This window comes from Nicotiana tabacum, chromosome 10, assembly GCF_000715075.1.
Source record: "Nicotiana tabacum cultivar K326 chromosome 10, ASM71507v2, whole genome shotgun sequence".
Classification (NCBI taxonomy): domain Eukaryota; kingdom Viridiplantae; phylum Streptophyta; class Magnoliopsida; order Solanales; family Solanaceae; genus Nicotiana; species Nicotiana tabacum.
The window spans coordinates 5,939,664-5,966,693 of record NC_134089.1 but is presented as its reverse complement, the minus strand read 5'-3'; the positions used below and the strand labels follow the sequence as shown (position 1 = coordinate 5,966,693).

Here is a 27,030-nt window from a genome sequence, read left to right as displayed (position 1 = left end):
ATGTTCTATTATCAAACTCGATGATAGTTATTTATGATGTCATATTTACTTTAGAGTTTGAACAAATTAAAAGATAGAAAAAGATCAAACAACTAGTGTTGTTAATGTACATATCACCTTCTCCGAAATCTAAATTTAATTGGTCTACATCATAAAAAAAATATTACAATTTGAGATATTTTCCAAGAAATGTGTTTACTTTTGCAACTCCATTTCTTTCTTTATGCGAATAATAAAAATTTTAATGGTAAAAATATATTAACCCTACAAACTAACATTATATTAATTTAGTATTGAATTGAAGTATAACCAACTCATATAACCCAATAAACCAACAATGCAACACAATTATCAAATGCAAAGATGGAAAAGAAAGAAATGCCAACTTGGGAACTAAAGAGTCGTAAAACGTAATTCTTAAAATTAGAGAGGGGATCATTTGAAATATGATAGAGTAAAGGGGAGGTTAATACAATTGACTCAAACTTGTAACTTAAAGACGAAAATTCCAGGAATATTACGACTAAACCCACCCAAATAAAAAGAAAAAACATCCCCCATCCTTTTTTCTCTCTCTTCGTTTTTTCCTTCTCATTCGACAAGTACGAAGAAGAAGGAGAAGAAGAAAGGGAATTTAGTGAGAGAAAGTTTAGAGAGAGAGTTGAACCCACAGTTTTCAGCTAAAACCACTGTGATGGCAATTTCTAGGGTTTTGTGAATTTGATAAGAAATTCAGAGGAAAGAGGAAATCTGAACTCTGAGATGGAAATGCCAGGTAGACGATCGAATTATACTTTGTTGAGTCAAGTTCCCGACGATAATTTCCTTCCTCCGCCGTCGAAGTACGGAGGTGGCGGCGGAGGAGCTCAGTATTACGAGTCTCATTCTGGCGAGAAGAGTAATAAAGGCAAAGGAGTAGGTGATAATAGAGGATATGATTGGGATTTGATTGATCACCGTATGATGCAAGCGCCGACGACAAGTCGGATCGGTGCGGCGGCACCGTTTCCAGTTTCGATTGGTTTACAGAGGCAATCGAGTGGGAGTAGCTTCGGTGAGAGTTCGATCTCCGGTGAGTATTACATGCCGTCGTCGCTTTCTAATGCTGAAGCATCGTTTGGATATCCCAATGACGGTGGCGGTGGCGGTGCTGAATTGAGGATGAAGCCGTTGGATGCTGCTAACTTGTGTGGCTCATCTTCTAAGAGTTGGGCACAGCAGACCGAGGAGAGTTACCAGCTGCAGTTAGCATTGGCTTTACGGCTTTCTTCAGAAGCTACTTGTGCTGATGATCCCAATTTCTTGGATCCTGTGCCTGATGAATCCGCTTCCCGTGCTTCTGCTTCAGCTGCTTCAGTCGAGACCGTTTCCCATCGATTCTGGGTATGGTTAAGGGTTATTCTTTTGTGTTGATTTTTTTCCCCATGTCTATATTTATTTGTATGTCTGCGTCTTATGCTTTAGGAATGTGTTGAACAATTCGCATTGTACACAAAAAAACAAAGAATTGGTTTGGATACCAAATCTTTGAAATAGGCGATAGATTGGTGCTGAGGAGTGTTTGGTTTGGTATAAATGTAGGTGACGTAGATTAATAGTAAAAAGTGGAGGACAGGGTATTATGGTAGTGTTTAGGTGATACTTTTGAGTATTAAAGGTTGACAATACTGTCTAATGTCTAACTGTGGAGTAAGAGGGCAGTGACTTCTGTCCAAAAATAAGGAGGAAAAGCCAATTTCCTGTTGTCAGAGAAAATTTCCTGGGAAAACATTTTCATGATGTAAGGTGATATTCTCCTGGAAAGCAATTTCCTTCATAGCAACACACAAAATTCGTAATGAATGTGTTTCTTCATATGCAGGTGCACTTAAACAGTTGTCATATATCAAAATTGTTGGATCCTTTTACAACTCCTAGAAAGATGAGTAGCTTCTATAGTAGTACTGCATCCTGATATCTCTAGAATATGTCGAGACTAATGTGTCACGTAATGTGGAGTTCAAGAACGAAATTAATTGTTTTAGTCTCTCAGAGGTTGCCTAACATCTTAAGCTACTCCAGTAGTGTTGTAAGGAGATATACAGTGGATATCCATCTTTATTTTCCACAAAAATTGGAAGTTGTTCTTTCTCTGTGAATGAAAGTTTCCTTTCTCATTGTATAATGCAACATCAATGTGTTCAAATCAGCAGTGTGTATTCTGGTATTCTTTTATCATCATATAGGTACAGGTTAATGGGTCAAGTGTTTCATTCAAAATCTGGTTGACCGGCTATCTAATTCTTGATTGAAAAGGAAAACAAAGTTTGTTATCTATCCACTTTAAGGTATTGTATACCCCTTAGACCCTTATATGGTTGTCTCTGCATTCTTGATGCACCTGCAGCTTAAGTATGATTTGTAAGGAGATATGTTTACCTGAACTGACATGAATTTTTTACCCTAGACACATAACCTTACTGGAAACGATAATGCCTATTACTTTTAAATTTATACATAGATCAGCTTGTATAGGCACATAGAAGGTAATAAAAGGCAAGGCCCTTTTACTGTTTTTGATACAACAACAACTACCCAGTTAAATTCCACTAGTGGGGCCTAGGGAGGGTAGTGTGTGCGCAGACCTTACCCTACCCCAAGGGGATAGAGAGGCTGTTTCAGAAAGACCCTCGGCTCAAGAAGACGAAAAGAGGCAATATATCAGTACCATAAAAAGAAACCATGAAACAAATAACAACATCACCAGAACTAGAAAATAGGTGAATAGCAAGACAACAACCAGTATGTACAACCCGACACTAAGAGGAACGAAAAAGTAGTGTAACTCAACATTAACCACTAACAGTCTTAAGACTAAGTCCTAACATACTAGCCTCACTCTGGAGCGCCGTAGAAATATGCACAACTATCTCCCGCCTTACAACCTTAATGCTCGACCTCCACAATTTCCTGTCCAGGGCCATGTCCTTGGTAATGTGAAGCCACGCCATGTCCTCGGTACAAACTACCGAGAAGATTCCCTTTATCAATCCATTATGGAGGAGAATTAGTAAACTCTTGTCTAGAATATTCAAGACAAATTATGAGACTCATACTCATTCTACATATAGTATGTGTATGATTGATGAAGATAACTCTAAGATCCAGTGTATCCAACCAATACACCGTAATTTCCAAAAATAGTATTGCTATATGGGAATTACTTCATAATTTATGATCGCTCCATAAAACTAATTGAAAAGAGCGTTAAAGCAATAGCTGTAATTGTGTTTCAGTAAAAGGAGGCCCAAAATAGAATAAAATTTATTTCTTTTGAGTTTGAATTTTAATTTAGTATGAAGTAGATCACCCGATACCTACCAAAGAAGATAAAAGGACTTTTACATTACGCATTTTTCATAAGGTGTTAATGAGAGTCTTTTGTTTATTGATAAAAAAACATGTTTTTCATAATGTGTTAATGAAATCTTTTGCTTGCTGATTAAAACAAACACGTTGGTAGAAGTGGAGAAGAATTGTACCGCATGGATAAAAGTTTCTCTTTTGGAGAAGTGGATGAAGTTCTGGATAAGCGAAAAAGAAACGGCTTTTGTTTCTGGATTAGAAGAGTAGAAGATATTTATAGAATATTATAGTGCTATGTGATTGTTATTGCATCTAACATAAATATTCATTTCTTTTTCGGGCATCGACTCCCTAGGTTGCCCATTGGGGAATTATCTTGTACAGTGAATTAGTTTAAGTTTAATGACACACTTTTTAAGACTACCATTCTGATTACTTTTCTTTTTCTTAAACTTAGAAGTGCATGCTTCAAATGTTATTTACATTGATAGGTTGGCCTGGAAACGATGTATGTGAGAATTCAGGGTGAAATGAAGTATAATCTAGAAAAAGTAAGAGTATTGAAGAATACAACTAGAAAGCAGCTCGGTGCCCTAGATAAATTTGCAAGGATCTTGAAAGTTGCAATTTAAAACAATGTACTTTGTTTATTATAAAAAAACTGGAAGAACATAGTAGAAATGGGACAGAACCCATGTTACGGATCACAAAATCCACTTCAAAAGTGTGTTCTTTCATTCTATTCTTTGTTTTGTTTGTGCGCCAGGTTCTGAATGTCTATATCAGAAGATCCGCTCATTGTTTCTAAAGTTCTTCCTAGAATTTTTTGTAGAATTTTTTGTATTAGAAGTAAAACATTGTTCCCTTGGATGGAAGCAAAGAAAATTATTCTCTTCTATTAATAAACTGGATAACATTTACCTAATATGTGAGATCGTTTCGACTCATGAAAGTGGAATGAGAATCACCGTCCTACTTAAACATGGGGTAGGCTGCGATAGATCATACATTGTATAAACTCAAAAATAATAAATAAATTAGAATGGTACTTGAAAATTTAACATAATACAATATTTATAAGAAAACATTTTTAAGAATCTTTTAGATTAAGTCGTGTTGTTTTTAGATTAAAATTGTTGCGGAATATCTTGAGACGAGGTTAATTATTTGGAATGGAAGATCGAGTGTTTGATTTTTAGCATTCCAAAATGATACATGTATCCTAATGATTACATCAATAAGGAGTTAGTGGGTTTAACAACACCAATGCCACTTCAATTGGTTGTGTTCCCAACTCTAGTTTAAAATTTGAATGTCTATTTTTAATTTGGCATGGAGTAGAACTTGTGTATTAGCACATATCAATTGACATCATGTTGAGTTAGTAGCCACCATTTAATGTGGGAAATCAGAACGGAAGAAGAAGTGAAATTTAACAACTTGTTTAACTTACCTTTAAGGATAGCGGAATGTCTAGTTTGGACAAAACATTGATGTGAGAGTAAAAATATGAATTATCACAGATCAAGTAACTACGTGTTCAGTTTGTAGCTCCTTTTTACCCCTTGAAATGTAAGATGGATGAAAGTGCGATTTAACAAATCGTTTAACTTACTTTTAGGACGCTATAATTGCTTTACTAAAATTGAATGCTCAATTGGCGGCTCTATCAGAAAGATTGGAACGTGATGCAATCTCTTTCCTCAACTCTACATCAACAGAAGTCAAGACAAAGTCCTGAAGAAAGAAAGGACCATTAACTAGCGAAAACCAAATGTTGTTTGCCATCCTACAGATGTCAAAATTCTACAACCTATAGGCTTAATATTTGACCCTGAATCTAGACAAAAATGTTGGTAACGAATAAATAAAAATAGTTGGTAGTATATTCACAAGTGTCATTGCAGCAAACAAATGTAATAACGAGGTGGAAGCTGGGACACTGATGACTTCACATCTTAAATGACAGGTAGGGAGGAGCTTCTCTACTTTATCAAAGCAAATATTTTCTGACGTGGGAAATGCTTGTAATGGTAGAGAAAACATGTTAACCAGAGGTCTCGGCTTCGAGTTCTGGGAATGAAGAAACTTCTAGTAGGGGGCGCTTCCCCTTTTAGTGCCCCCTATATGAGGCGATTGAGATTAGTTGGGTCAGTGATTTTCGAATACCAGATGGTTATACGAAAGAAAAATGTAGACAAATATGCCTTTTTTATAATAATGGCGTACAAGCCAATTTTGCGCACTTCGACTATTCTATCGGGTACTTGTTACCTCCAATTAACACAAGTATTGGGTACTTTTGCCCATCAAGGCTTAGGCAGATGAGAGAATTTCTATGTCCGCTAGGATTTGAACCCTAGTCTCCCATGATTTTTATCCTTCCTGATCTCGTATGACATTTCGATGGAGGAACTTTAGGACATCATTGGTTTAATGTGCCAAAACGCTTGGAAATATTACCTCAATGGTATTTCTTTCCTATATTTCAAATACTGCATATAGTGCCCAAGACAGTTGTAGTTATTGGGCAATGAAATGGATTTTGGAATATATTAAAAACTTTAGTGACGTCTAGGTCTTAGTTAGATAAGAACATGTCATTTTGAGTTAGAATCTAAAACCATCGAGCAATGGATGCAGATGCATTGATTACGCCTTGTTTGCTAAGTTCATTAATAATTCTCATTAGCCGATTCTCGTGCATATTCCTAATATAAAGATCTATTTGCCAATACTAGACTTTTTGACGGGAGAAAGTGGAGAAACAAAGAGGGAGAAATGAGGTGGGTATTTATTCAGAAGCCTCACAAAGGAGCTCTCACTGGTCAAAAATTACCCGATTGTCTCATTTGGATCTTTTAGTTTTGATATAAATTTGGTTTTCTCTGGAGTGTCTGATCTTTCTTGTATTTTGGACTGGAAATATGAATTGAAGTATGTAAATGAGGGAAAAGAAAAGGATGAGGAGAGGAGCGTTCTTGTTTCATGTACCCCTATTGATGAAGGTTCTCTACTTTTTAGTATACTGCTTGTATAGCGGAACTTTTCCAACAGTAGTGAAATTAGTTACCTTATCTTTTTTGTTTCCTGTACCCTTGTTCTTAGAAATATGATTCCTATGAGGCATATTAGGAAGATGAAGGGGGTAGAAGTTTTCTGTTCACACGTGTTAATGTATTGTTTTCACAATGATATCTACGAAAAACTAGCGGTGACTTATTATTTGTCTTCTTTACTGTTTGTTGAAGTAATAAATATACTTCTATAACTCATGCTGATAAAACAAGAACTAAAATAGTAGAGTGTATGACATCCTATATATTCGGTTGAAGGGTATCTTTGCTTGAGTTTCTGAGTAGTGGAGATATTGGGAGATTATTTATCTCAAAAACTTCCCTTGAGCAGAGAGTTTATCGGAAACAAACTCTCTACCTCTACAAGGTAAGAGTAAGTTCTATGTACACATTACCTTCCCATACCCCACTTGTGGAATTATACTTTTTTTTTTTGTTTTTTGTTAGTTGTTGTTGTTGTTGTTGTTGGCTATCTCAAAATGGGGCGTGTATGGTTTTTCTGACCTTCGCCTTTGTTTTTCTTGAGAATTGACGAATCGGCTAAGATCTGCATGGATATTATGTTGCGTGACTTTTACGTTGGTACAATTTCAAGCTCGGTAAAACTCTTTAGATTTTTACTTTCTTGATAAATATTCCTTAATACATATTTGGTCAGCCTCTCTATAAAAGTAGAATGTCAATCTGCTATGCAGTAGTGCTGAATGGAGCACTGTACTCATTTTGCAGTGATCTGGTTTTGATTTTCAAGTTGAAACATTTAGCGCAAAAATTGATCTGTGCATTGGCACTTTTAACAGACTCTTGATATAACTTGTCTTTAGAATTTTACAGATTAGGCTTTTAGTATATGCTGGTCACATCTTAAAGTCCTTTTACAGAAGAGGGTATAGAAGCACAGTTCTTTAACTGAGACTTTCATTTTAGGATAGGCTCAGAATTGTAGGACATTGGAGTCCAAAGTATGTTGGTGAAAAGAAAAAGACTTTCCTTCTTCTGAGCTGTGATTCATAGACATTGTCAAATAGTCCACTCTTTTTTGCTGTGTTGAGTGACATTTGTGTAGTTGTGATGGTTATTGGATCAGAAATACTTGCTATTTCAAAATAGTCGATTACTTTCTTCAATGAGTCCTTCTTGGAAATATGCTTTCAGAATCAGCAGAAGATGCTGCCATATTAAAGATAGATAACTCCCCCAGAAATAGGAGTTTTTAGCAGAATATAGTACTGTGGTTTTTGTGGAAAAGACACTAAATTTTGAGGCTGAGCTGCTTAGGCTATCTTCATAAGTTCTGTTTCGGAGAAGAGAGTTTTAGGTTTCTCGTATGTAAGATGTGAGCATTGGTAAACCCTCTCTTCCTGTACCAGTCCTTTTCTCTCCATGTGTTTCTTGTTACTGTGCCAATAGGAATGACTTAATAACTATCTTCATTCGTGATTTTGTATCTTGTCATTCTCACCAGTCAAGCAGAATTTACTCTGCTTATGGATTCTATTGTTTTTGTCATTTGTTTTATGTTCTTATGATCTCTCTTTCTCTGATTGACACAATCATGCTTTCCAGATTTCCCAGTTTTTTTTTGCTGAAAGCAATCTGCTATGAATCTTTGTTCTGTACCAGGTAAATGGATGCTTATCGTACTATGACAGAGTGCCTGATGGATTTTACTTGATTCATGGGATGGATCCATATGTCTGGATTGTCTGCTCAGATCTGCAAGAAAGTGCCCGCATTCCATCTATTGAATCATTGAGGGCTGTTGATCCCTCTGTAGTACCATCACTTGAAGTGATTTTGATTGATCGGCGTAGTGATCCTAGCTTGAAGGAACTGCAGAATCGGATCCATAACCTCTCACCTAGTTGCATCACAACAAAAGAGGTTGTTGATCAGCTCGCTAAGGTAGTCTGCAATCATATGGGGTGAGTGCCAGAAACTTCTTATTAGAAACTCTGATGAAGTGACATTTCGTGTTTTTCCTTTTTGTAATTAAGTTTTATTTGTTTTATAAGGGGCACAGCTTCTGCTGGAGAAGATGAGTTGGTTCCTATGTGGAAGGAGTGCAGTGATGACCTGAAGGATTGTCTAGGATCTGTCGTGCTTCCCATTGGTAGCCTGTCTATTGGCCTTTGTAGGCATCGAGCTTTGCTATTTAAAGTATGTTCTAAATGTGATACATTGATACTAAGTTTGCTGTTATAGAGTTTCAAGATCTACTTATGCAGTAATTTAAGGATCAATATCTGACTACTGGTGTTCATTTAATTAAGTAAAAATAAAGAGAAAAGAAAAAGCATGTTTTTGCAAATTATTGCCTTTTCTGTGTCCTTGGAGTAAATGTACATTCAATCAGGAGTATTTTGGTTTTGGTGGAACTGTGGAAGTTTGATGTTTTATCATGAATTTCACATGATCGTTGCAGGTGCTAGCTGACATCATTGATTTACCATGTCGAATTGCGAAAGGATGTAAATATTGTAATAGAGCTGATGCTTCCTCATGTCTAGTTCGATTTGGACTTGACAGGTACAAATCCAAGTTATAAATGATCTATATGGAATATATTTTTAGTTCATATTTGGCGAAAAGGGGAATGAGAAATCCACTGTATTTTAAAAGCCATGTTTGTTTGAAAATTTAAATCAATGATAGATAAGAATTGATGTTGCACTTTTCCTTTGTTTTGAAAACCATATGCCTCATGTGTTTTATTTGTGATAATCAAGTTTTACTTCCCTGCTCTAGTATTCATCTGGATAGTATGTGAAATTGATTTGGACTTTGATTGTGTTGGCTAAAATCTTTTACCTCGTATTCAGTGTGTAATATGGTCAACTTCTACATTTCTTGACCTTTCTGGTTTTTGCTTTCTTTGAAATGCGTAGAGCTGGTTTGTGTATAGAAATGAAACTTACAATGCTAGGATTGGGAAAAATGACAATGATGATGTTTGTTATATTTTTGTGTGGTCTTTCTACAATCATGCTGCAATATATGTCTGTAAGATCAATCGTTGTATCTAGTTCTTGGTCTATGTTAGTACCAACTGAAGTTTCTCCTTGGACTTGTTAATAGCTGCCACTCCTAGTTTTGGCAAAACCATAGAGAATGGTAGAGTTTGGAGTATGTGGGTCACTTTATTTGATATGAACTCAGATATGGATTTCTTTATGTTTTCTAAAGGAAAAAAATACGCATCTTGAGACTGCATAAGAGTACTATATATGAAATATAGCTAAAAGGGGTCGTTTGGTAGGATGCATTAGATAAAATAATGCATGCATTAGTTTTGTGTATTAATAATACCATGTTTGGTAGACATTTTGAACTTATGCATTAGTTATGCAAGCATTACTTATACATCCTATTTGGTATTATCCTATGCATAACTAATGCATAGAAAACCATGGTATTAGCAATGCAATGGGTTTTAATACATGCATTAGCTTAGTTAAAGACAAAATTATCCTCCAAAAGTTATGCTTGATTAAAATATGATAGTTATTATATTAAATGCAATTTTAAAATAATCCAAGTAGTGAGAAATAAAATTATAGCTCTAGTAAATAAATAAATACTTAACATATTCCTTTTTTATAAATAAATATTTAGTTCTATATTACAATATATGTAGACAAATCAAATATTTTTTTTTAAACTTTTTCATATAAAAACATTTCTCAAAATATGTCTCTTTTAAAAAGTTAGAGTGATGGACTGGTTTGAGGGCATTTTTGTAAACAAGCAATTCTTTTAGAAATTGTGCAATGCTTTAATACATCAAACCAAATAATGGATAAGAAATATGTCAGCATAGCTAATACCAGCATTACTAATACACTTCATTCAGCATTATTCTTATGCACCCTACCAAACGACCCCAAATTGTTTTAAATTTGGTTACATAAATAGTAGTCAAACAAAAAGTTGTTCGACTCCTATACATAGTAATGGTACCAGTCTCTTTGGATGATAGGGAGTATATTGGAGTGACAATGATGTGGTTGATTATTGGTATGATGAGATGGGAATCTTAATATTTGAAAAAACAGATCCCATTGTTAATGTGACTGGAATTGTTTTACCTTACTACATTAGTAATAATAATAGATTGTTAGGTTCGTGATTCGATTAGAGGTCCTATCTTATGCTCAACCCTTAAATGTGGAGAAGAGAAATCGAATGGAAAAAACTAGGAGCAAGTATTGTGTAGTGAACAGCAGGATGTTATTTTTTCTGTGCTTATTTTGACTTGGGATTTAGCATGAAAAAATGGTAGTCTTTATCAAAATATGGAAGTGTTAGTTTTTCTGTACACAGCCAGATATATGCTATTGCTAGTAAGGTTAAGGAGGACATAGACAGTCTTAATTGACATCTAGCTCTTCACCATACAGGGAGTACCTGGTTGATTTGATTGGGAACCCTGGATGTTTATGTGAACCAGATTCCTCGCTCAATGGCCCATCTTCTATCTCAATTTCTTCACCATTGCGATTTCCGAGATTCAGAGAAGTTGAACCAACAATTGATTTCAGGTCATTTGCCAAACAGTATTTCTCAGATTGTCAATCGCTTAATCTTGTGTTCGAGGATCCTTCAGCAGGTGATCCTACAAATCTTACCTGTTTGCATGAACAGATACATCTTCGATGCTTATTTTGGTTGTTTCCCCGATGTTAAGCTTGGCCTTTGCAATGACATGATGTAGATGTTCAGTTTAACACAATTTATGATGGTTTTCTAGCATTAGATGTTCATGTCCCTTAGACCAGTCTTAAGTCTTAACCCAATATTCAATAATTTAGGTTTTCTGGCACTGAAAATTCTCTACATCTTTTATTGGCAAACAAATCTACGTCCAAGGTATTCTGTATTTTGAGGATTCATTGTAAAATGAGTAGTGTAATACTGGCTGCTAACTTACTACAACCCTCATCATTTATCAGGCTTGAGACCGGCAATGTGAAGGAACTCAAATAGACGGAGTTGTTTTAGAAGCTTATGAACGGAAAAAAAGAGAAGTGTCTTTGCTTTTAGAAAGCCAAGCTGACCTCTTGTATGGTCACTAAGACCTCCATACTAGACCAGACTTCCACTTCTGAACATTTGATGACCCACGATCTTCTTGGCACCTAATTGCTTTCATAATTTCTTCCGTTGACCAGTTCTATGGTTTAGTGTATGTAACCAAAAGGCTCAACTCACATTGATGAAATTAAGATGTTGAGAGAGAATTCCAGAGTTTGTGGAAAGAATTGACCGAAAAAAGAAGACAGAATATTTCTGCGTTTTTTAAAAATGTTATGGTATTTTCTCTTCTTTCACAAAACCAGATTTAATTTACTTAGAGAAGTTGATTATCAGTAGTGAGTAGTCTCCCTGCCACGAAGATGGGAGCTTTTCTGATCTTAGTCACTTTTAGCATGTCTATATCTAGAGTCTTTTAGTTTCCTATGCAAATGAAGTACTATTTTCTTGACAAGCTAATTCCCTTGATTTGTACTTGAATTTTATAACCCACATGTTCTGCTTTAAGGTTTTTAATTAATATTATTTGTCACAGGAGCTGCTGTTGATGGAGATTCAGGACAAACTGACCGAAATAATATGGAGAGAAATAGTGTAGTCCCTAGTTCAAGTAACCATGATGAAATTTCTCGGTTACCTGTCCCTCCAGTTGGGCATGGAGATACTCAACCACTGATGGCATTATCAGACCCAAGAGGAAGAGGGAATGATATGAGGTTTCTCGATGGAGGAAGTCAACTTGTTCCTGCTAAACAAAGTAGAGACCTTGCCCTTGAAGTAGAAGAATTTGATATTCCCTGGGAAGATCTTGTTCTGAAGGAGAGGATTGGGGCAGGTAATTCGAGCCTGCTGTTTTTTATCCTTCTTTTTAATGTTGTGCTATGATCGTCTCATCACATTTTAGTTATAGTGGGATGCTATAGTATCATAACAGCCACTTTTGATGTAACTAACACGGTTTATTGTATTTCAGGGTCTTTTGGTACCGTTCACCGTGCTGATTGGAATGGCTCTGTAAGATATTTTCCTTTTAGTTCTGTGCTCTTGATGCTCGTCTTGGTTATATCTCTTAACTTATTGAGCACTTCGGGGAGGTATTTATTCAGTGTAATTTTTATAAATTATTTGGGCATTTGTTTATTTCTATTTTGCTTTTGGCCTGATCCGCCTCTTGAATAAATGTTGTTGTTTTATCTCTCTCTCTCTCTCTCTCTTGCTTCTTCTTTTTGGGTAGTAATTGCCATGTCAAATTTGAGATATACCTTTCTGAATTACTCTGTTTGCTTTGCTTTTATTCCTTCATAATTGCATGCTGATGGAAGCTTACACTTATTAGGATGTTGCTGTGAAGATTCTCATGGAACAAGATTTTCATGCGGAGCGATTCAAGGAATTTTTGCGGGAGGTAATCTAGGGATCTCCCAATCTCCTCAACAAATGACAAGAAAACTGGATGAAAGAGAAAAAAAGGGTGTATGAAGACGAGAATGAGTGGATGTCAGTTTTATCATGTGTTTCCTCTAGACCAACTCCACTAATTTGGCTTACCTTTCATTTTTTTTAGGTTGCAATTATGAAGCGATTGCGACATCCAAATATTGTGCTTTTTATGGGTGCTGTCACTCAGCGACCAAACTTGTCCATAGTTACAGAATATTTATCAAGGTTTATCCTGGTAACTCCTCCGAATAATCAGACTTCTTATTTTTCGGTTTAGCTGACAGTGCCAATGCCGCAATTATATTACAGAGGGAGCTTATACAGACTTCTTCATAAACCTGGTGCGAGGGAGGTTTTGGATGAAAGGCGTCGGTTGTCTATGGCTTACGATGTGGTATGAATGCTTCCCTACTCTGCCACATTTTATTTATGATCAGGGGCTAATTTCATAATATCATCTTGTGCAGGCAAAGGGGATGAATTATCTACATAAGCGCAATCCTCCCATTGTTCATAGAGATTTAAAATCTCCAAATCTTTTAGTGGACAAGAAATATACAGTGAAGGTGAAAAATGCAATTTATCTTCTCAAAAAAAAAAGATTTATCTTTTTCTACTGATACAGTTCTAGACTTATCTCAAAGATATTCGTCTTTTGTTTGGGGGGGGGGGGGAGGTATGGTGATGGAGGGAGAGAGAGACACAAAAAGAGAGGATGTCTAGTTTCAGAAACTTTTATAAGCATAAGCTATTGAAGAATAAGAAGCAATAGATGGCGGCAAAAATCGAGGGCGCTCTGGTTAAAGGAGGGGATTCGAATACCAAGTTTTTCCACAGGGTGGTGGTTACAAACCGAAGGAGAAACTTCATAGAGTCCTTCGTTGTGGATGGGGTGAGGATTGAGGGAGAGGAGGAGGTAAAAGGGGCGATAGTGGGGTTTTATGAGAACTTATACAAAGAGGAAGTTAGTTAGAGGCCGACTTTGGGGGGAATAGAGTTCAACCACATAGAGGAGGGAGACAGTGAGTGGCTAGAAAGGGCTTTCGAGGAGAAGGAGGTGTACGAGGCTGTGTCGAGTTGTGCTGGTGACAAGGCCCTCGGGCCTGATGGTTTCTCCTTGGCCTTCTTCCAGCTCTGTTGGGACACCATCAAGGGGGAGTTGATGGAAGCCATTGAATACTTCCATGTGAATGGTGTTTCCGAGAGAAGTATCAATGTTTCTTTTATTACTATTGTGCCTAAGAAAGAAAGTGCATTTTGTATCAGAGACTACAGGCCTATTAGTCTCGTGGGGAGCATCTACAAGATTATTTCCAAAGTGCTTTCCAACAGACTTAAGAAGTTCTTGACGGGACTGTTTCGTCCTCCCAGAATGCGTTTGTGGAAGGTAGACAGATCTTGGATGCTGCTTTGGTGGTAAATGAACTTGTAGACTCAAAAATAGAGAACCCGGCTTGCTATGCAAGTTGAACCTTGAGAAGGCTTTCGACCATGTCAATAGGGAGTTCCTGGATTTCATTATGATGCGGATGGAGTTTGGGGCAAGATGGAGAGGATGGATCAAGTTCTGCATTTCCTTAGTCAGATTCTTTGTCTTGATTAATGGCAGCCTGTGTGGTTTCTATGGTAGCTCCACAGGTCTCAGGCAAGGTGACGTCCTATCCCCCATGCTACTCATTCTAGTGATGGATGCTTTGAGTAAAATGATGGATCATGCGGCGTGCGGAGGCTTCTTGAGAGGATTCTCAACTCCGATCGGGGTGCTCAGTGCCCGAAGAGTATCTCATTTGCTCTTTGCGGATGACACCCTGGTTTTCTGTGATGCCAATATGGATCAGTTGACCTACCTGAAGCAGGTCCTGCAGTGGTTTCAGATAGTATCAGGACTCTAAATCAACCCCGACAAGTGTGAGATTTTCCCGGTGGGTGAGGTTGCTAATATTGATGCTTTGTCTTATGTTCTCAGATGTAAGGTGGGCTTCCTCCCCACTACTTACCTGGGTCTCCCATTGGGCGCGTCGCATAAGGATACTACGATTTGGAATTCAGTGATCGAAAGGGTTGAAAAAAGATTAGCAGGCTGGCAGAAACGGTATTTGTCAAAAGGCGGTAAGGAAGTGCTTATTAAAAGCACTTTATCGAGTATGTCCACCTATTACTTGTCCATGTTGCAAGCTCCGGTAAGCATCACAGAAAAATTGGAGCGACTTCAAAGGAATTTTCTTTGGGATGCGGTGGATGGAACTAGAAAGTTTCATCTAGTGAATTGGCAGACAGTCACTTCCCCAAAGAAGTGGGGTGGACTTGGAGTAAAAGATCTTAGGGTATTCAACAGAGTTTTATGGGGGAAATGGCGGTGGAGATTCCGGGTAGAAGAGCATGCCCTATGGAGGGAGGTCATAGTAGAAAAGTACGATTCCATGGGAGGGGGTTGGAGGACCAAGGCAATCATAACACCTTTCGGGTGTGGCATGTGGAGGAGCATCACGAAGAATTGGGAAGCATTCAGTGGTAACATCACTTACAGGGTAGGAGATGGGAGGAAAATCAACTTTTGGAATCATAGGTGGTGTGGAGAGGATACTCTGAGGGTCTCCTTCACTCACGTCTTCAGAGTTTCAAATCAGAAGGAATTGATGGTCCAACAGATTTGTAAGGAGCATGGAGGGGGTTTAGTATGGGACCTCTCATTTAGAAGGAACATGCAAGATTGGGAGACTGCGGAGCTCCAAGATTTGTTGACACTGCTATATGGGCAAGACAGGCCCCAACCACTCTTGGAGATAGGGTTTGCGTGGTGATGGTTTGTTCACCGTAAAGTCCTTTTACCAGAGTATGTTGGTGAGAGAGGAGGCCGCTTTTCCATACTACTCGATCTGGATTCCTAAGGCGCTCACGAAGGTGTGCTTTTTTGCATGGCTAGCGGCGAGGGGAGCGATCTTGAGTCGTGACTGCTGAAAATCTTCGAAAGAGAGGAATCACACTTGTTAGTTGGTGCTACATGCGTAAAAGCTCAGGGGAAGAAGTTGATCATCTTTTGTTGCATTGTCCTGTGTCCTCGGCTTTGTGGAGGGCAATCCTGAATCGTTTTGGTGTTGAATGGGTGATGCCAAGCACTGTAAAGGAGATGTTATATAGCTGGGCCGGTTTCCGTAGAAGAAGAAAGCAAAAGGCGTGGAAGTTCGCCCGTTAGCTCTCATGTGGATAGTTTGGGGGAGAGAAATAGGAGAGCTTTTGAGGGGATTGAGTCTCCTTTTTCACATCTTAAGAATAGTCTTTTATCTTTGATCGTTTTTTGGTGCATTCATATAGCCCCTACTTGTATAGAAGATTGGGCGTCTTTTGTAGAGAATCATGTTCTGATGTAAATTCTCTACTTTTTGGTATACTTCCTGTATACGGGAGTTCTCTCTTTTGATTAATACAATTTACCTTATCAATAAAAAGAATAAGAAGCAAGTGTTGTGAAGGGGTAAAGCTTATGTCAGACTTCTCGGATAATGGAGAATTAACAATGTACTGATGCTGCGGAGAGGATTAAATTCCATAAAAAAAATTATATATATATATTGAAGATTGTACATTACACTTTTGGTTTTGTAGGCATGTTTAGGTCCAGAAGTTTCTCTGTAATCTAAATGGACATTGACCATCTTGAACTGTGGCTGTTCAATGGCCATGTAGCTAGGATGCTGGTATTTGATCATCTGGCACAATGGTAATGTGCTGGATGAGCATGTTTCAAGACATTAAAAGACTATGAGGAGGGAGGCATTTTAGTGTATTTTAGTTTACTATGGAGATAAGTGTGAGAATATAAGGAATTTCTAGTCTTAGAGAACCCATATGTGTGTCGACGAACCAATTATTGCATAGTGGAATGAGACATGTCAAAATGGAACAGAATGAATGCAGAGGATTCTTACTGCTGATCCCCACTAGTGTGGGATTGGGGATAATAGTACTAGTTGTTGTTCTATTGTATTTTGGTTTATTATTCATTACGTCTCATATTTGTGCATTACATTTGCTTGCCACATGTCTAATCATTTGCTCCTCTTCTCCAGAATCTCTTATTCAACCAGTTTCTTTAGTTCACTAATGATTTGTATTAGATGTCTTTCCTCTTAGGTTAGGAGCATGTATTTGGGCTGTTCTTTGTGACAAGTTGAACCCATCATGAACAAAATCTACGATCTTGATTATCTTATTTCTTTACAGCATGCACACAGGAAAACGTACTGAGATCTGATTGATATAGTGTTATTCTGATGTCAAGCAACAAAATAGAAAGGAGATGCATTTTTAATACATCTCATTGCTTAATGTCAGTGATCTGTTAGGAGCATTTGTTTTTCATAGCTTAGCAGCATGCATAGTGTAGTGTGATTGTCTCTTAGTTGTGTCTATAATGCTATATGATGACAACCTGTGATTGTCTCGAATTAGAACATCTACTAATCCTCTTCATGTAAATTTGGTTTTCAGTGCAACCTATGTACTGATGTTTTTAATATATACAATAGTTACCAATCCAAAAAAAAAAATGTTGTTTAAGATAAATAATTGTGTTTTGTTATGGTGTTTATTTTTTGCATATTCTGTAGATCTTCTATTTATTGAAGCTACCTTTTATTACTAGCAAAGATGCTGCACGTCCCTCACCTGTTTTATGTTTTCACCAGGTCTGTGATTTTGGTCTTTCTCGTTTAAAAGCGAACACATTTCTCTCATCAAAGTCGGCTGCTGGGACTGTAAGTTCTTCATTCAACATATGATTTGATTGTCTTTTGTTCATCTTTGGCACTTTGTTTCACCAATGAGAAAAAGGAGTAAATTTTGTCTGGTTCTTCTTGTGATAGCCGGAATGGATGGCACCTGAAGTTCTTCGTGATGAACCATCAAATGAGAAATCTGATGTATATAGCTTTGGTGTCATTTTGTGGGAGCTCGCAACGTTGCAACAACCCTGGAGTAATTTGAACCCAGCACAGGTTTGCATTTCTATCTTTAAGTCCTTTTGTCCACATGGGTATTTAAGGTAGAAAACCTGATGTTAGTAAATGCAATCCAGAGGAATAGCTGTGTATAGGTGAAAGAACCTAAAGCTATCTATTGGGATGTGAAAATGAATTGTTGAAGTCGCTTACGGGTGATAGAAACATTCCAATTTGGCATCAGTTGCACAGAGAGTCATTTTATTCCTCTTATGTCAAATGGCTCATTCACGGGATATAGAACAGTGTATTTCCTGGAAAAGCGGGACCTTGTTTTGCAATACTTCATTTAGGTGTAGAGGCCACTCAATTTCTTGTAAGAGTTTGCTCAAGTCATTTTTGTTCCTTTTATCCCTGGTATGACTCATACCAGGTGATAGAGAATAATCCAATTTGCTTCAGCAGTTGTGAGTGGCCTTTTATCTCCATGTGGTTTCTGTAGAGAGTTGGTCATTCATTGGGTTGTGAGTGGAGATGTTATAGGGATGCTCTTTCTGTTTCGCTTTGGGTTTGATTTGTGTTCTGTATTTTTGTTTCTTGATAGCTACATGTTGTCAAGGACCTCTCTCTGCCAAAGTTACAGTCAAGTACGAAAAAAGTTGAGACAAAAAGATGTGGATAAAACAGTATCCATTGCAAGGAAGATAATTCTATAAGTGCTCTCTTTTGATTTCTTATATTTCACTTGTACTAAAAATCAGGTAGAGTGCTTGATTTTTTGTCTCGATAGCTAGGTGGCAACAACTTTCTGGTAACTTTGTTTGTAAGCATTGATTTTATGTTAGAAAGAGAACTTGGATCTGCTGATTATTTACAACATTACTTGGCACTTGTACTGCATCTTAGTTATATTTTAATGTGGAACATATGCATTGCTGTTTTAATTGGTATGTTCATCTTTAAGAAATCGGGCAAGATGCAGTGCCTATCCATTCTTGTGATTGCTGTATTGATGTAATGCATCTGAACCTGTAGGTTGTAGCAGCTGTCGGCTTTAAGGGGAAAAGACTCGAAATTCCGCGTGACTTGAATCCTCAAGTGGCAAGCATTATTGAGGCTTGCTGGGCCAAGTATGTTGCTTATATTCTTCCATAGTTCAATCACTGAGACTTTTCGTTTGCTTTGATGTGCTCTTGATGTTACTTCTGATAATATTGCAGAGAACCATGGAAACGTCCCTCCTTTTCTGTAATCATGGATATGCTGAGACCACTAATTAAACCTCCTGTAACACCTCCTCAACCAGGTCGTACAGACATGCAGTTGCTTACGTGAATGCGTGTATTAAATGTATGAATTCTGCACATATTTGACATTCTTTGTTAATCACCTTTCTGGGAGGAACAATGCTTCAGTTACTTCAGGTTCGATAATCCTAAAATCTCTCTCTTCTTTTTTTTCCCACGAAATCTCTCTTCATTCTGCTAAATTTTGCATTTCCCTTGGTGTGTTACTCCAATTTTAAGGCGGTGCAAATCTGCCATTAGTTTCCACAATAGCACTAGAATATTTCGTTTGAATGTAACCTTCTTGCAATGAGGTTTCTTGGGAGATGTGAGGGGTTCACCTCTCATCTTTCTTTGCTGTTTCTTTTGATCGTACATGACTATATGCATTTGTAACCATTGGTAGGGATGAAGTGTACATTAACAACTTTCTGCTGTATAGAGTGCTGAAGTTTGATATCAATGTGCTGTTTGCAGGCGTCTGTTCTGTACATATTCGTTCAGAATGTCTTTGTAGAGCCCGTAATTTTTTCACAAATTCAAGCAGCCATTTCTCTGAGAATACCATTTGCAATTGGCTTGTACACTTCCTCCTGGAATATTTGTTTAGCCATGTGATTTTGTTAAAGCCAGCAATAACAGTTCTTTAATTTTCTGTCCAGAAATGATTTTGTATGTATAAGAATTATAACGGGAATTTGTATTATAGGAAAGCACACTTTGATTTACTTATTTTTGAGTTAGCGTACATGCAATTTCTGCCTCAAATGTTTCCTAATAGAGAAATAGTGTTTACAATCTCTAGATCCATTATTGCTCAAACATAAGGGTTAGTGTTCTGTCTATGAGAGCTAGCTTAACAATGTGAATTCCTAATGATTACTTAGATCTAGTTTTGGACGTTATTAAAACAAAATTGGGTATTATCACTTTTAGCCCGCGCCAGGAATTATTTACATCGGGTAGTTAAAAAAGTGTATAAAATTCAGAATGTATATATATGCAAAAGATATACAAATTTTATACATTTTTCAGCAATTATTTTTAACTATACAGTGTCATTTTTTCAAACAAAAATGATCCTGATTTTATCGCTTGAGTGAAACTTTTCTCTGGAGAATTTGACCAACCTTTTGGATGATAGCATTATTCTTAAACCTTTGGAACACCCGAAATGTATCTAGTGAAGATATTCTTTAGCTTCCTAACAACTCGAGCATTAAGAAGACAGAATGTATCTCCTTTTTCTTTTTTCCTTCTACCCCTCTCTCATTGACTTGAAGATATTGTTATATACCTGAGTAACTTCGTGTAAGAAAATTAGGTTTGGTTACTCAAAACAACTAATAGTCATGTTTGACCAAGCTACAAAAATCAGCTTATTATGAGAAGTATTTTTCTCAAAAGTATCTTTGGTGAGAAATAGTTTACGTTTGACTAATTAATTTGAAAATTATTTCTGAACAGCAATTAGTGTTTGACCAAGCTTTTAAAAACTGCTTCTAAGTGTATTTTTCTCAAAAGTGCTTTTAGAGAGAAGCTACTTTTTTCTGCTTTTCCAAAACTTCTTGTGCTTCTCCTCAAAAGCACTTTTTTTTTTTTCCAAAAACTTGACCAAACACTTCAACTTTAAGCATTTTTTTTTTTGATAAAAAAGTGCTTCTAGGATTGGAGGAGTTTGGCCAAAGAGGCTATAAGTTTGGTCACTTTGTCTAAGAAAAATTGGTTTGGTTACTCAAAACATTATATTCTGGAAGGTTTCTATAATATTTATGCGCAAAAGTGACAATTTGTCATCGAGATGAAATTTATTAGAGTTCAAAATGATTAACCAGAAAAATGAAACTTGGCATTTTAAGTGGCAACTTTCGATAATATATAATTGGAAAACAAAATAAAATGAACTGTTAGATACTTAGAAATGACCCTCTACTCCACTTCATTTACTTTTTCAGAATTGTCCATTGAATATTTTTTTTCCAAATCCTAACTATGGTGCATCTTTAGCTGACCAAACACATGACCCTTGAAAAGAGGTGTGGAGTTCGAGGATTATGATAGTAGTTTAGATGGTCAAGATTATTCATACTGGTAGTATTAGTGCATATCATTCTATTGGTATTAAGGTTTCTATGACCATCTATCGTTTCTTACATGTTGGTCATCTTATTGTCTTCTTGTTTTTATGCTGCTTTTACATGGATTCTCAGTGTGGTCTCTTCTTGTCTTTCTTTACATTAATGTGGTGCTTATGCTTTCCTGAGCCGAGAGTCTATTGGAAACAACATCTCTATCTTCACAAGGTAGATCTTCACAAGGTAGGAGTAAGGGTTGCGTACACACTACCCTCCCCAGACCCCACATAGTGGGATTATACTGAGTAAGTTGTCGCCGTGGTCATCCTAGCCATGTCTTACAGAATGTCCAAAAAGTTAGATGTGTGTGCTGCAATCAGATTGCTCCAGGGGAGCATCCTATACAATTAGAAAGATACAAATAAGATAATGGAAATCAAATCATTTAGCAGGATTTATTAGCAGACTTTTTATGCATCATTGCTTACCAAAGGCAGAGACTCCACAATGCAAGCTGCTTAGTTGAGGTATAAGATCCAAGTGAAGCAGCAACAAAAGAACTTAAACAAAGAAGACATACTATTAAGGAATCAATCAAATATAGAACAAATAATAGTATGTAAGCTATAAAGCATGAAACACTTCTAAAATCCCTCTACCAGTCACAACTCATTTCCTCTCAATCCCCCTCCTTAGACCTTCCAAATCTTTCCCAACTGTCTCTAACATCAACAATTTCTTCAAATTATGTATCTGAAACTACCTGACTTGGAAGGAATTCTCAGTCACAACCTTAAAAAAACTACAACCTTCTTCCCTTGGTTGATGGTTCAAACTCTCGTCCGCCTCCTACACATCATGAATATCATTTATGGATCCAGTGACTAAGTTGGATAAAATGCCACCTTTTGGCCATCAGTTCTTGATTCTCTCCTAAACTTTGCAAGCGAAACTTCTAAAGAAGCATGCGATACCTCAGCCTCTCTTTATCTTGACCAAATGTTTTGTTAAACTACCTAAGATAGTATCTTGAATACAGTCCCAAAAGTGTTTGTTTTAGTAGGTTCTGGTTGGAAAATGGGGAGCAAGTCTGAAGGAGATATGCTAATTCACCTTCCCAATTTCTCATTCCACTCAGACAAAGAGAAACTTCAGAACAGCCTGGCTTGGTGAGCTAATGCAAGTAACAATCAAGAACTGCACACCATGTATGTTTATTATCAGCTTCATGTCAAAGAATCCTGGTAAAATAACACTATTCATCAAGCAATCATAATCATAAAAGTCACCACAAGGTCCCCATACCTGGATTAAAAATCTTGAGCGAGCAATGTCATTCCGGTCCTTCTCAGAAGAAACCCCATACTCGCCTCCAGTGCTGCAAACCTGCACATTTCACAACTTTAAAGAATATATGTTAGCAGGAAATATCTGCAGATTATGCCTTCAAATCTTTACAGTTAAGCACCATTAGCAGTGAAAATTGCAGACCAGGGAGAGGGGAATATAGAAGAAAAGAATCAGTGGAAAGTAATTATGCACTAAAAATGTTATAATCAAATCATTCAATATTATATCCCATCAACTAAACTATGGCTAGTATCGCAAACGCACACTGAAGGAAGGGTAGTCTTTCCTAAAAACTATCATTCTTCGGCTGGCCAAAAGGAGACTCATCATTTGGCCACTTATCGACACCAGAACTTCCAGCTTCCTGCAAGGGATCTATATCCCACAACACATCTGGCAAACCGGCACTAACTCCAAAGTCTGGGACATCATAGTTGCTAAGACTACCCCATAACTCAGTGACAGTACTTGACATACCAGCACTGGCTTCAAAACCCATGCTCCATACTTCCTCTTCTTTCACCATACTTCCAATACCTGGTGAGCAAAATTCTAAGATGTTCTTCTCCTTTGCCAACTCCTCCGGGAAAGAGACAAAGCACTCAGGCATGACTTCTAATTGAGGGCTAGCTACATTCTTCCCCTCAAAATAAGAGTCTTCGGGGTTAAAGTTCGAAGCTCCTTCTATAACCCGTTCTTGATTTTTAAAAAGCATTGCTTCTGCACCAAAACCAGTTTCAGGTAGTTGTTGATCCACAACCGGATTGAAGTCTGGGTTCTCAAAGGATGTAACAAGGTCTTGAAAATCAGGCCTGTACTTGACTATCTGCCCTTCAATGGAAGACTCCAGTCTATCCTGATCGTGTGGCTGATGTTTAACGAATTTCCTCATTGTTCTTGGAGAAGTAATTTTTTCTTGTTCCTTCATCTGCCGAAGACGAGCCAAGAATGCGGGATTCTGAAACACCTTGGCCAAGAATGAAACCATCTGTTTCTGTCTCAGTTCTGCAGCCTGAAGCTTTTCATTAACAGCCTCCATTTGTTGGACCGTTCCACGCTGCTGCTGCTGCAATTCAACGACTTCCTGCATCATCGAACTCTTCTCCTTCCTCAGTTTCTCTATCTCATCCATTGTACCTTTCCCTGCTTCAGCAGATGAACTCCCCGCCTGATGCGACTGAGGTGATCTTCGCCTTTGTATGTTCTTCAACAAATGCCTTTTTCCTCTCAAGAACCCTTCATTCGCAAACTCCCACCTATCAGCATCAACTTTGCGAAAACCCTGGACAAAATTGCCCAAAAAATGATTTAAAAACTGAATAATAGAACCCAACGTGCCTACAACATGAGAATACATTCATTATTCATATAACACAATGAAAACTTCACACAAAACCAGATGTTAGCTGTCAAATTTTCATGAGTTACTGAAGCTGCATTACACTAGAAATACACAATCAGCACATCTTTTGCAGTAAAAACCGTATATATATAAACTATAGAAAGCTTAAACAAGCTGTTTAATCAAAACCTTAGAAATTCTACCTGCAGAATTTGATGAACCTCCCAAATTCAGCAGATTAATGCAGAGAGATGCTCTCAGCATCTTAGCTTTATCTACAAGCCCAAACCGCGAACAGCGCAACCTTTATCATTTTCCTTAATATCCACCAAAAATTTCAAAGACATCCATTTACAGAGTACCAAAACTAATAAACTATTATGAAAAGTCGTTTCTCTGAAGTTATTTACAACTGTAGCCACTACTAATTACAACACAAGAAAAGAACTATTTACATTTACATCGTCACCGTTACAAATTATTACAACAGCAACAACAACTACGCCTCAGTCCCGAACAAGTTGGTCGCCTACATGAATCTTCACAAACCGTATTATTCCATAACAACAACATAAATAAATAAATACTAAAAATTTACAGAAAGTGAGAAGAAAAAAAACAAAGATGCATGAAAATCTCCAACAACAATTACATACAAGGTAAAAGAATTAACCAAAAAAAAGGAGGCAAGAGTTAGAGAACTAGAGTGCTAACACATGAGCCAAATATTCTTGGCTTTGTGCTAAGGTGATACCCACATAAGTATTAAGCTGTCTCACAAAGCTGGAGAAATTGTTGTGCTTGAAATTTTTGGGAAGAATCATTCTTGAAAACTCCACTGGGTCCCACACTACAAAGCTTTCTCCTTTACTACCCCAAGAAATGATAAAATCCAATGAAGAGTCATCAACTAAATCAAAAGTCTTTGACAAAAATGGTGGAATTTGTGTCCCATGTAAACACTCCATAGGCTGCACCACACCTAATCCTTCCTCCCCAGCTGAAAAAGATTCAAGATTGATAAAATGAGAAGATGGGGCCTCAGAAAACACAGCAAATTCAGGGTCCATAGTAATACTGTGTGGTGGCAGTGTATCAGATTCTGACCCAGAAGGTTGAGAAATTGGGTTTTTATCAAAAGGGTTCATATGATTTTTTTTCAGAACAATATAAAGATTGGATTTTTATGGATCAAAGAGAGAGAATTTCCTCAAGGGTGTTTGATAAAACGAAGGACGGTGAAAAAATGGGGTTTAAGAGAGGTTTATATAGGTACCGCCGACATAGAAACAAAGAAATATCTGAAAGCAGCAACTGTGTTAAGTCGGTGGAGTTTTTCATAATTCTGTTGTATTGTATGGTTGTCTGAAAATGAAAAAGATCTGAGGAACCGACACAGGTTATTTCTTATGTTGTGGAGGAGGAAGAAGAGCAGGTGGGGTCCATTTTTAAGCAAAGAAAATAACTAAAGAAGCAGATATTTTTGTGAAAAAGTTTGAACTTTTTTTGGAATAATTTGAAGAGTAATAATATTGAATTCAAGAAGAATAATAAGTTGGCGACAGTTTGCATGGGACGGATAGAATCCTTTCACGGTAAAGAGCATTTTCCCTTTAATAGGATTTGAGCGACGCAAATTCACTTAGCTAGCGTAAGGACATAGATTTAGTAGAAACTTAAAAAAAAAAAAAAAAATGAGATGAAAAAAGACTTTTTTGAAAGTTAAAATTGTATTTGAACATGTATTTTACTTGAAAAGAATTTAAAGTTTTGTGAGTAGAAAACTTTAAAAACTACTAAAGTTGTTTTTTAGATTTGAAGATTTTGCTTACAAAAATCTACAAAAAAAAAATGGTTAAAAATCTAAACAACAACAACAAACCCAGTATAATCCTACGAGTAGGGTTTGGGGAGGGTAGTGTGTACGCAGACGTTACCCCTATCTTGAGAGTAGAGATGTTATTTTTGATAGACCATCGGCTCAAGGAAAGAAAAAGAAAGCAGTAACAACAAGCAATACCAACAACAAAATAAAATCTATAAACAAGTAAATATTTAAAAATAAAATTAGAAAAAAACTTCCAAATTTTATGTCTGAAACGGGAGCTTAGTTAAGGCTTTAATATGAATATCGAACACCGAATAGGAAACAATGAAAAAAAAATGGTGAGTTGGTCCAATAGAAATATAGATATTGAGAAGAGTTTATAGTATTAAATTAAAGGAGTTTGTCTTCTGCATTAAGCAAACACTTATTGAGTATCTTTACTACTGTGCAAAAAAGATCAGTGGTGGCCAATGAAAATAGGGAGTAGTCCATTAATTTCAATGCACGTGCACTTATAGTAACATCACCTGCAAACTATAGCCTCATTTCATTGGCTGAAATTGGATTCTTTCTTATTTTGTCTTGCTTCTAGATGGAAATTATCATTTGACTCTTTTTTTCTTGGCAGAATACCTAGTTTACCCTTGACCTTTCTGTCAAATCCCTATGATAAACTTGTTGATCATTCATAATTTTTACACATTCAATTTTGAAATGTGTCATAACATAAGAGAAAGTGATGTGTCTTAGACATATTTTAAAAAAATTATATATGCAGAAGGTTAGTCGTGATCAACCGGTGTGTCATAGGAATTTGACCTTAAGCTCCTTTTTCCTTTTATATATATTTTGCCCTCTCTAAACTATAGGTGTTTATCGGACGGGTTGGGACGGGCTGGACACAAAAATGGTCAGTCCGTTAGGGTTACGGGGCGGGTTGTTAGCGGGCTAAAGTTAACGGGCTGGTGGCGGGCTGGAATTTTTCGGGTTCTATAGGGCCCGTATGGGTTCGGGCCTAGCGGGTTCGGACGGGTCGGGCTTTCGTGTTTTTTTTTAATATTATTTTTAACTATCTTATATTTTTCTTTTAACGGTCAGATTTAATTTAAAATAAAAAATAAAAATTAGGCGATTTTGCGGGTTGTCGCGGGTTGCGGCCCGTTAAGAACCCGTTAAGGGCTTAACGGGTTGTGGCGGGTTCGGGTACCCGTTTGGCAAAAACTTAACGTTACTAGTCCGCCCCCGTCCAACCCGTCCCAACCCGCACACATATGCACAATAACGGACTGGATCGGGCTGATCCGGGTTGAACCGGG

General features: G+C 37.1%; 2 protein-coding genes and 1 long non-coding RNA gene across 3 annotated transcripts; 1 reads left to right on the top strand and 2 right to left on the bottom strand.

Annotated features, from left to right (window-relative positions):
* The first annotated feature begins 535 nt into the window (after positions 1 to 535).
* On the top strand, positions 536 to 19,848 carry LOC107813372 (serine/threonine-protein kinase CTR1). The gene is made up of 16 exons (XM_075222542.1): positions 536 to 1,383; positions 8,046 to 8,347; positions 8,438 to 8,582; positions 8,848 to 8,951; positions 10,823 to 11,031; positions 11,992 to 12,291; positions 12,430 to 12,470; positions 12,793 to 12,861; positions 13,021 to 13,121; positions 13,206 to 13,290; positions 13,364 to 13,462; positions 17,582 to 17,650; positions 17,759 to 17,890; positions 18,869 to 18,963; positions 19,054 to 19,257; positions 19,597 to 19,848. Exons 1-15 carry the CDS (start codon positions 763 to 765, stop codon positions 19,166 to 19,168), a joined length of 2,487 nt encoding a protein of 828 aa, XP_075078643.1. The 5' UTR covers positions 536 to 762; the 3' UTR covers positions 19,169 to 19,257; positions 19,597 to 19,848.
* Positions 19,849 to 21,453: 1,605 nt separating this feature from the next.
* On the bottom strand, positions 21,454 to 22,638 carry LOC142164586 (uncharacterized). The gene is made up of 4 exons (XR_012695336.1): positions 22,500 to 22,638; positions 22,308 to 22,391; positions 21,683 to 21,754; positions 21,454 to 21,593 (listed from the first exon to the last, which is right to left on the bottom strand). It is a non-coding gene; the product is annotated as an uncharacterized LOC142164586 (long non-coding RNA).
* Positions 22,639 to 22,714: 76 nt separating this feature from the next.
* Positions 22,715 to 25,169, bottom strand: LOC107817413 (heat stress transcription factor A-3). Its single transcript, XM_016643238.2, has 2 exons — positions 24,645 to 25,169; positions 22,715 to 23,826 (listed from the first exon to the last, which is right to left on the bottom strand). The coding sequence occupies exons 1-2, from the start codon at positions 25,032 to 25,034 to the stop codon at positions 22,831 to 22,833; spliced, it is 1,386 nt and encodes a 461-aa protein (XP_016498724.1). The 5' UTR covers positions 25,035 to 25,169; the 3' UTR covers positions 22,715 to 22,830.
* Between the last annotated feature and the right edge of the window lie 1,861 nt (positions 25,170 to 27,030).

Coding starts and splice junctions, on each gene's coding strand:
- LOC107813372 (XM_075222542.1), top strand. CDS start 763: ATGGAAATGCCAGGTAGACGATCGAATTATACTTTGTTGAGTCAAGTT. Junction 8,952..10,822: donor GTTCGATTTGGACTTGACAG/GTACAAATCCAA, acceptor TTCACCATACAG/GGAGTACCTGGTTGATTTGA. Junction 12,471..12,792: donor GTGCTGATTGGAATGGCTCT/GTAAGATATTTT, acceptor TACACTTATTAG/GATGTTGCTGTGAAGATTCT.
- LOC107817413 (XM_016643238.2), bottom strand. CDS start 25,034: ATGAACCCTTTTGATAAAAACCCAATTTCTCAACCTTCTGGGTCAGAA. Junction 23,827..24,644: donor TGAGACAGCTTAATACTTAT/GTGGGTATCACC, acceptor AATTTTGTCCAG/GGTTTTCGCAAAGTTGATGC.